Source organism: Carassius gibelio, chromosome B13, assembly GCF_023724105.1.
Source record: "Carassius gibelio isolate Cgi1373 ecotype wild population from Czech Republic chromosome B13, carGib1.2-hapl.c, whole genome shotgun sequence".
Lineage (NCBI taxonomy): Eukaryota > Metazoa > Chordata > Actinopteri > Cypriniformes > Cyprinidae > Carassius > Carassius gibelio.
In genome coordinates this window covers 7,580,226-7,591,140 of record NC_068408.1, presented here as the reverse complement: position 1 = coordinate 7,591,140, position 10,915 = coordinate 7,580,226, and the positions used below count along the sequence as shown (strand labels likewise).

At 32.8% G+C, this 10,915-nt stretch overlaps 1 protein-coding gene across 1 annotated transcript in view; it reads right to left on the bottom strand.

The window, feature by feature from the left end:
• Positions 1-1,187: 1,187 nt before the first annotated feature.
• Positions 1,188-10,915, bottom strand: part of lmbrd1 (LMBR1 domain containing 1) — an 82,539-nt gene continuing 72,811 nt past the window's right edge. The window contains exons 15-16 of the mRNA XM_052573171.1: positions 2,197-2,288; positions 1,188-2,032 (exon numbers count right to left, since the gene is read on the bottom strand). Of these exons, the coding sequence (XP_052429131.1) occupies positions 1,922-2,032; positions 2,197-2,288 (203 nt within the window). The 3' untranslated portion in view covers positions 1,188-1,921. The remainder of the gene's footprint in view (positions 2,033-2,196; positions 2,289-10,915) is intronic.

The window sequence follows — 10,915 nt, the reverse complement described above, 5'->3', positions numbered from 1 at the left end:
AATGAAAACAAACAATCTTATCACAGAACAGAGAGGAGTTAAATCCAATTCAATGCGTAAACAAAGTAAGATTCAACACAAAAACTCTACTTTATATCTCTTCTCGACGTCAGCTATACAAACGATTATTATTACGTCAAACCTTCTTAGCAAACAATGCTAAGCAGGCTGAATACTGGAATAATTAAATAGAAAATAATTAAATAATGTACATATCCAAGTATTTCTTACCTTATTTAGAATGTGGGATTTTAGGGGTCTTCAGTGGAGGTGAATGATGTTATGTCTATCGTCGCTGAAGAACCAAAGTTTAGCTAGCGAATGAACTCTCAAAATACTCTCGTTTGAACTCTCAAAAAACTCTCGTTTGAACCGGATCATAAATAAACGATTCTGTGTGTTATTGTGAGAATTCGACTCTTGTGGATCCAATTCTTATAAATGATTCGTTTTAATAAAATCATCAGAACCTAATAATAAACAAATCCGAGGAAAAATGCCAGATTTTAGATTTTAAGGTATTGTTAATTCTGATTAGCAAACTGGTTTGAGCGCTTTCTTGCAGAGCAGCAGACATCATTAGCTTGGGGCTTATTTCGATTCGAATTATCATTGATTAGTCATTCGACTGCTTTAACCGCTCAGTAGGATGTGGAGAACCGGTTCAAACGAATCATTCCTTAATTATCTGGAATCATTGTGAGCTGCTCTTGTGCCTTTATAGCAAACTTTAAATCCTGATGTTTTTCACTTTTTGTCGCTTAAGCTTCCTCAGTATTGTAAAAGTGCAAAGTTAGATTTAAATCGAATCATTCTTTTGTACCAGGTCTACACATCGAACTGAAATGCTTAACAGATCTATTTGCTGAATGTCTCATTCTGTTGAGGGGGAAAACGTATTTTATTGTATGCTTTATTCTACATACATTTAAGCACAATCATACAACCTTTTGAATGACCACTAGGTCAATTCAGTCTGTCAAAACTGTTCTACAGAAATAATGCCATTATATATAAAAGGGACATGGAATTAAGATGTTTTTTTCCTGGCAAAAGAAATGATTCCCGATTTGTAAATCTACATATTTTTATTTAACATTAATTAACCATCTGAATGATCTAATGATAAAAACTGATATAATGATATAATTGAAAAAAACTATAATATAAAAAAGCAACTGGATCCATTTTAAAACCAGAGATACTGTTGTAGGCTTTATTAATGACTCAAAACTGCATTATAACAGAAGCATCTTGCACAATAAATGTTAATTTCAGGAAACCACAAAACAGGCCAATACTGTATGATAAATACATTTTTTACACAATCTTAATCATCATCTCTAGAAAAGTGCAAGTTCAGTCAAATAATTCCAAAATGTAAACTTATGTGAAATAAATCAACTGGTGTCCACAAGCAGTATGATAGCAATTCAACCTCAGAGATTAAAGTAACACACTTCAGAAACACAAATTACAGATATGCACAGCTTAAAAAAAAAAAACACTCAATAAATAAATCAGCAGAAGGATCTCGAGCCTTTTATTCATATTAACAAAAAATATTTGAATCTTTTAAACTTATTTCTAACTAAATTTAACAATTTTTGTTGTTGATTTATTTGAGAGTGCAATGCAAAATGACACACATACACACCCTTCATTAGAAGTAAGGGTCAGTAGTAAAGACAAGTTAGCATATCAGACTACTACTATCAGTTTAACATGAAAATGCCTAGTGACACAGAACCTACTTGGCATCATAACATATTCAATTGAATCTTACAGAACAGCAATATTTCTCTCTCTGAATGAAGAACGAAATATGTGCTGCGTGAAGATGAAGAACTATTTTAATTGTTTTTCATTCCAGCTCTGACTAGCAACCAAACCAAGTAAAAACAGGACTTTTAGTACAAAGTTAATGCACATATTCATCATCACTGACATCTGAATCGTCTGCATCAACTTCCCCTTCGATTACAGATTTCTTCCCTTTACAGCATGAAACAACCAAACCAATAAGAAAGACCTGCAACACAACAAAATACTTATTATAGGGCTACAGAATAATATTAATTATTGTTACATTTTCATGTGTCATCCATGCAATTTCCTTCACTAATTATAACAAGCTATTTCATGTAAAAAAAAAAAAAAAATACAAAAAATGAGGATTTTTGGAAAATACATTACCACAAGGAAAGCCCAGTTGCCAAAATAGTAGATGGTGCTGAAGAACCAAAATTTGTGCAGGAACAGGTATGATCTTGTTACTGTGCACTGGTCTGGAAAACAAAATATGAACAAAATGTGACCTTAAATTTTGTATTCATTTTCGAAAGTAACATATTTTAGTGTTTTTTGAAGACGATGAGGGTTTTGATTTCTCATGCATTGCCTATATGGTGGCTCTATGATATTCTGGTACCTAGATACGGCCACTGCTTTAATGTAAGTCCAATAGCATGTGTTGAGTCAGAAGGTCAGTAGGTTAGTCTTCACCTTGCCTCCACGCAGAAGTAATCACACACGCACAACAGTACCTGTTCTCATTAAAGAGCATGACACGGTAATTGCCAGCACACAGCCTTGTGTAATAGCATCAGCCACGCTTAACAGGTTTGTGCTAACAACACACCACCTTTCAACGCAGAGGAATAGACTCTGCCTCAAGCTAACCTGACATGCTGACCAGAAAACCAGCAACAAACTGATGACCACGTCAGAGAAAATAAAGAGGGATCCAGGAAAATCAATGACACATTTGCATAAAAATAACAAACAAATATTTAGATGCTTCTTGGCAAACCAAAATAACCAATATTTGGACAAATGCAGAGAAGAAAAATATTTATTAGTGAAAGTACAAATATACAGGACTGCATGATTTGGGGAAAAACATTTTCTTTTCTCATAAAAATTGTTATTGGAATTTAAATTGGATTAAAAAAAAATCAATGTTTGTTGTTCTTGTTTGTAGGGTTTTTGTGATTATACATCAATACGGCTATACAACAATGATAATAATAATGATGATGATAACAATTATTATTATTTAGGATCATATTTATTACTATTATTATTAATAAATCAAAATATACAAAATCCCCAAAATAAAATAAAATAAGCGATATTACAATTGCAATATGATTATTATTATATTAATAACTGCACTACAAATATATATTTGAAAAAAAAACTAGGAAAACTGTGAACATTAGACATCTAATAGATTTAATCTGCTTTAAAAAATAGTCTGACAGCATCATCAGCCACACCGATGAACAGTCCAGGACTCGTGTGGGTAAGTTCGAGGTTTAGAAGTCTGCTGGTCTGATAGTTGTACTATACAATTAAATGGGTATCAAGAAAGCTAATGTACGAAGAAGTTCATCTGGGCTCATGGATCAAACAGGGTGAGTGTCACTACAGCAGGAGGCTTGTAATCAGCTCAATCTGTCGAGCTGCTTGTGAAGATGCAGCCCCTACAGAGTGCTGTCTACAGAGGGAAGGGAGGAGAAGCAGAGAGAGAGATCTGATGGTGTTTATTCAGATAATTAGCTGCTCCAGGCATGCAACAGGAGGACGGCTGAGGCATGAAGACCTGCTTAAAAGAGAGAAGTGAAGGAAAACCCTCACATTAAAAAACATGAGCGGCACCAGAGGTTACTGAACTCACCCTGTGTTAGACATTCTATCATCTCATGCACATGTAGTCAAGGCACCATTTGCACTCAGCATTAACCTCTGTCCCAAGTGATCCCATCACAAAATAAACCAGAACCAGGATTGCTGCTCAAATCTAGTATTAACTTAACTCCTAAATGTCTACATCTATCGCTCACTACATCAACAGGTGGATGTCAGGCAAAGGATGCTTTGTGATGACTTGTGCATGTATTGCCTTTCCTAAATGTTCCATCTGATAAAAGCTTTCTTAAAATAAAAAAAAATAAAAAAAATAGCAATGCATATCTGTAATAACAGTATAGAACAACCAAATGAGGCCTGGGAAATCAGATAATTTATCTGTATTTTAGGACTGAGCACCTTTTGGAATTTCATTGCAGTAAGGAAGAAGAATTAAAATTAGTTGATTTCAAGAAAATTCAGGTTATATTCAGGTTAATGTTTAAGTAGAGAAGCAAAGTTAGTTGAATACATGTTTGTTTTGTACAAAGAGTTTACAAAGTATTAAAATAAAGAAATAGTGGATGGAAGGACAGACATTACGGTCAACAGACATGCAGATTGACAAAGAAAGAAAGAAGAATGGATGGAAAGACATTAGGTAGATAGATGGGAAAGCAGATGTTGCTGCATCTTTTAATTAAACTAGTCCTGCTAATACTGATCAATTTAATTGGCCAAAATCAATTTAAGTAACTTTGAAATACAATTAAAAGCAAATGGTGAACATTTTTGCAGTTAATTCAATACTAAAGCAGATGGAGTTCCTGGTTTTGGCCAAATCATAAAGTTCTTCTGCACAAGACATTTTTCTTTTACTTGAAACTTTGTAAGTTTCCAAGACTTCTGCCAAAAACAGGCTAATAAAATGCTGTGCATGGCAAGCTTTGGCATCTCAGTGCACAAAGAATATCTTTAAAGGACAGTTACAACAGGGTCTGCGCAGTTGCCCCGATCCTCTGGTTCTGGCTCAGGACAAACTGAACCTCTTTGAGAGCAGGCACCGTCCTCCCCTCCTGCACTTTTCCTGCCATCTGCAGCTCAGCAGATGCTCACCTGAATTACAGGACAGATGGTTCTCAACGGTGCTCTGGCTAAACAAATCATCGTGTACATCCCTGACCCGGTTCACCTTCAGATCGCAGTCACTGCTGATGGAGAACGCCTGCCAGAGACCACAGCCATTCAGACCATTCGCTCTGCTTGTGTGCCATTGTGTTGTCATTTGGGCATTGGGCAGAGACCCTTAAAGAGATAGTTCACCCAAATGTGAAAATTTACATCTACTCACTCTTTTGTTTTGTTATTATTCTTTTATTTTGTCTATGAAATGCAGAAATCAACATTTCTGAAAGAACCATTATACAGCTTGTACCAAAAGGAAAGAAAAAAAGAAAAGTAGCCCATATACTACTCATGCACTTTATTCCAAATCTTTAAGCCATACGCACACACGTACACAAACTAGTGTTATCCAACTTAAATGGTTTAATAATTGTGGTCCCACTTTATATTAGGTGGCCTTAACTACTATTTACTTACATAAAAAAAATAAGTACAATGTACTTACTGTGTTCATATTGTATTGTAAAACACTTTTGCTGCTATTGAGGTGGGATAGGGGTAAGGTAAGGGGGAGGGTTGGAGGTATGGGTAAGTTTAAGGGTGGGTTAAGGTGTAAAGTATGGGTCAACAGTGTAATTATAAATGTAATTACAGAAATTAAATACAGATGTAATTACATGTAGTTTTTTTTAAATATAAGTACAATGTAAAAACATGTACAGTATGTACACAATAAATACATTGTACTAAATTATTAATTGAAATGTAAGTACATAGTAGTTAAGGCCACTTAATATAAAGTGGGTACCTAAATTTTAATATAAAAAAAACTAACAATTTTACAAAAAGGAGAAAATGAAGTTAAAACACTAGTAAACATAAGAATAAGAAAAATACATTAATTTTATAAGGAATTCTACTAAATCTTAATAAGCTTAAAATCTTAAATGCAATAATAAGGTTAAAGTATATATATATATATATTAGGGCCGGGACTTTAACGCGTTAATTGATATGAATTAATTACACAAAAAATAACGCATTAACTAAGATTAATTAATTACAGAAAAAAAAATTCCCGCATTTTTAATAACTTATTTTTGCACCGCGGAACGTTTCTCACTGGATGAGTTTCGGCGGACCGATTATACTGAAGCACCAACTAGCGTTCGCATATCACCGCAGCACATCGAGCCTCAAGTATCACTTCAACGCAAAACATATAGCAGCTAGCGTGGACTTTACACTTTATGTTGAACTATGTATTATTTTGTTGGTGCAACTGGCAGTTTGTTAAACTCTTTATTGTTTTGGCCAAGGTTATTGAGAGTTGGACTTAGTATGTTATGGCCTCTGAAGCAACAGAGAGATGTTTTCTAATAGTCAGTGTTTCCAATGTTCTGAATGTAATTGACAGTATTGTGTTTTACTTAAAAAAAAAACACTTTACAGAAGGTTCCAGCACCTATAAGCTTCCTGAATTTCTGAAATGTACTATTTCTAAATTGTTTCTAAATATGCTATTGATACACTTCATGGCAAAAATTGCACTGGTCTGCTAGACTTGGTTGAACAAAAATAAACAATATTTTGTTGCTTAAGCTTATGTATTCAGTCATTATTCAATGGTATACTATATATCCATGTGAAAAAAAATTACTTCACACTGTTCCCAGGTCAAATATTTATCTGCGATTAAAATGTGATTAATTTCGATTAATTAATTACAAAGCCTCTAATTAATTAGATTAATATTTTTAATCGAGTCCCGGGCCTAATATATATATATATATATATATATATATATATATATATATATATATATATATATATATATATATATATATATATAAATATCAGTCGTATATATATACAACGTTGGTCATAAAAAAAAAGACAAGAATACAATAAGAACACAGCTTTAAGTTTAGTTTATTCTATATCTTTACCAATCTTTGTCATGAAAGGGGTGTGTAATCATTTAAAATAGAAGTATGATCACTTTTTCTTTAATATATTTTAATAAGCAGGTGAGAATAAGTATGTTGTTTCCGTTTTACAGACAAATGTATTGTACTAAATGACAAAAGAACATTTTATAGTCACAAAAGTTATTTAAAACATTAAAGCAGATGTTTAATACAATTTCTATGTTCTATGTAAAATCACTTTTGATTTTTCTGAAAAAGATAATTTGCTAATAATAATTTCAATTTGTATCTTTCCCTCACATAAAGAGTTTTAATGTAGTGCCATCTGGACCACTTTTATAGTGCTTCTCTTTTTTTGTATCTTGTCAGCCCTCAGTCACTAAAGAGATGATAACAGTAAGCACTGAAAAATCTTCACAATTTTCTCATTTCTGAGAAAAATATAACATCATTTGGGTTTGGAAAAAGATAAGGGTGAGTTCATTTCTGAGTGAACTATCCCTTGAACTGAGGAAAAGTAACTGAGAGCAAGTGCATAACAGAGTGAGAGTTCAGTGTGTGGTCAGTGCAGCAGGACAGCCCTCTCTGAAAACATGCATTATTAATCATGACTCATTTGTTTCTGTGTATACACTGAATAAGAACAGGATAGAAATAGAGGAAAGTGCTCTAAAGTGTTTTCTCCCTACGCGGAGAACATTCTCTCAACCCCTCTGTTTGTTTGGTTTGGGGCTTTTGCTTTTTTTCTACACGGTTTTTCTAAAAGCACTCTGCACATTTTACTATGTACCCGAGTTTTCCAGGCTCGCTGAACCTCGGTCCAGTGCTCTCGACGGGAAGCTGCCTGGCTCTGCTCAATCTGAGTGGACCCCAGAGATGGATGTTGAAAACCACCCTACCCTCTTCAGCTGCCTGCAAACTTTCTGAGATGGACAAAGACCTCCACCTACAGACTCATGTTGGAGAACAACTGTACAACTGTCTTGAGGTCTAGAAATTATTTCTCTAAGATACCACCAACCAGAAACACAACTGATGATGATGAACCCACTGTGACTCATAAAAAGCTCCTCATTATGAATGCTGTACTCAAATCAAAATCCTTCTGTTTGTCCTCTCATCATATATATATATATATATATATATATATATATATATATATATATATATATATATACAGTTTTGTTCAAAATAATAGCAGGACAATGTGACTAACCAGAATAATCAAGGTTTTTAGTATATTTTTTATTGCTACGTGGCAAACAAGTTACCAGTAGGTTCAGTAGATTGTCAGAAAACAAACAAGACCCAGCATTCATGATATGCACGCTCTTAAGGCTGTGCAATTGGGCAATTAGTTGAAAGGGGTGTGTTCAAAAAAATAGCAGTGTCTACCTTTGACTGTACAAACTCAAAACTATTTTGTACAAACATTTTTTTTTTCTGGGATTTAGCAATCCTGTGAATCACTAAACTAATATTTAGTTGTACGACCACAGTTTTTTAAAACTGCTTGACATCTGTGTGGCATGGAGTCAACCAACTTGTGGCACCTCTCAGCTGTTATTCCACTCCATGATTCTTTAACAACATTCCACAATTCATTCACATTTCTTGGTTTTGCTTCAGAAACAGCATTTTTGATATCACCCCACAAGTTCTCAATTGGATTAAGGTCTGGAGATTGGGCTGGCCACTCCATAACATTAATTTTGTTGGTTTGGAACCAAGACTTTGCCCGTTTACTAGTGTGTTTTGGGTCATTGTCTTGTTGAAACAACCATTTCAAGGGCATGTCCTCTTCAGCATAGGGCAACATGACCTCTTCAAGTATTTTAACATATGCAAACTGATCCATGATCCCTGGTATGCGATAAATAGGCCCAACACCATAGTAGGAGAAACATGCCCATATCATGATGCTTGCACCTCCATGCTTCACTGTCTTCACTGTGTACTGTGGCTTGAATTCAGAGTTTGGGGGTCGTCTCACAAACTGCCTGTGGCCCTTGGACCCAAAAAGAACAATTTTACTCTCATCAGTCCACAAAATGTTCCTCCATTTCTCTTTAGGCCAGTTGATGTGTTCTTTGGCAAATTGTAACCTCTTCTGCATATGCCTTTTTTTTAACAGAGGGACTTTGCGGGGGATTCTTGAAAATAGATTAGCTTCACACAGACGTCTTCTAACTGTCACAGTACTTACAGGTAACTCCAGACTGTCTTTGATCATCCTGGAGGTGATCATTGGCTGAGCCTTTGCCATTCTGTTTATTCTTCTATCCATTTTGATGGTTGTCTTCCGTTTTCTTCCACGTCTCTCTGGTTTTGCTCTCCATTTTAAGGCATTGGAGATCATTTTAGCTGAACAGCCTATCATTTTTTGCACCTCTTTATAGGTTTTCCCCTCTCTAATCAACTTTTTAATCAAAGTACGCTGTTCTTCTGAACAATGTCTTGAATGACCCATTTTCCTCAGCTTTCAAATGCATGTTCAACAAGTGTTGGCTTCATCCTTAAATAGGGGCCACCTGATTCACACCTGTTTCTTCACAAAATTGATGACCTCAGTGATTGAATGCCACACTGCTATTTTTTTGAACACACCCCTTTCAACTAATTCAACTAATTGCCCAATTGCACAGCCTTAAGAGCGTGCATATCATGAATGCTGGGTCTCATTTGTTTTCTGAGAATCTACTGAACCTACTGGTAACTTGTTTGCCACGTAGCAATAAAAAAATATATGAAAAACCTTGATTATTCTGGTTAGTCACATTGTACTGCTATTATTTTGAACAATACTGTATATATGCTGATTATTGTAACCTTTACTTAATCATCATCAACAAAAACACAATCATTGATTGAAATAAACATAAAAACTGCAACTAACATTCTGCTAAAGCATGTGTGTGTGTGTGTGTGTGTACTTGTTTTTCTATTCTGGTGGGGACTTAAACCTGAATACACACAGACTCATGGGGACTTGTGTCACAGTGGGGACCTAAATTGAGGTCCCCATGGGTAAACAAGCTAATAAATTACACAATGAAGTTTCTTGAAAATCTTAAAATGCAGAAAGTTTCCTGTGAGGGTTAGGTTTAGGTGTAGGGTTGGTGTTAGGCGATAGAAAATATGGTCTGTACAGTATAAAAACCATTACGCCTATGGAGAGTCCCCACAAGGATAGCTGACCAGACGTGTGTGTGTGAGTTTGAGCAGTAAAAAAGAAAAAGAAAAAACTGTTTTATACAGCAATCGATTTTACAATGTGACTATGTATTTCAAATAATTTCTGTATATATATATATATATATATATATATATATATATAACAAGTTATTCAAATTGTAATACTATTTTATAATATATATATATATATATATATATATATATATATATATATATATTTTTTTTTTTTTTTTTTGTTCTATATGTTCTATATATATATATATATATATATATATATATATATATAGAACAAGTTATTCAAATTGTAATACTATTTTATAATAATATATATATAAAAACCATTACGCCTATGGAGAGTCCCCACAAGGATAGCTGACCAGACGTGTGTGTGTGTGTGAGTTTGAGCAGTAAAAAAGAAAAAGAAAAAACTGTTTTATACAGCAATCGATTTTACAATGTGACTATGTATTTCAAATAATTTCTGTATATATATATATATATATATATATATATATATATATATATATATATATATATATATATATATAGAACAAGTTATTCAAATTGTAATACTATTTTATAATATATATATATATATATATATATATATATTTTGTTCTATATGTTCTATATATATATATATATATATATATATATATATATATATATATATAGAACAAGTTATTCAAATTGTAATACTATTTTATAATAATATATATATATATATATATATATATATATATATATATATATATATAGAACAAGTTATTCAAATTGTAATACTATTTTATAATAATATATATATATATATATATATATATATATATATATATATATATATATATATATATAGAACAAGTTATTTAAATTGTAATACTATTTTATAATAATATATATATATATATATATATATATATATATATATATATATATATATATATATAGAACAAGTTATTTAAATTGTAATACTATTTTATAATATCAAATAAATGGCAACTTGGGAAGAAAAATTAATTCTAAGTCTTAATTAA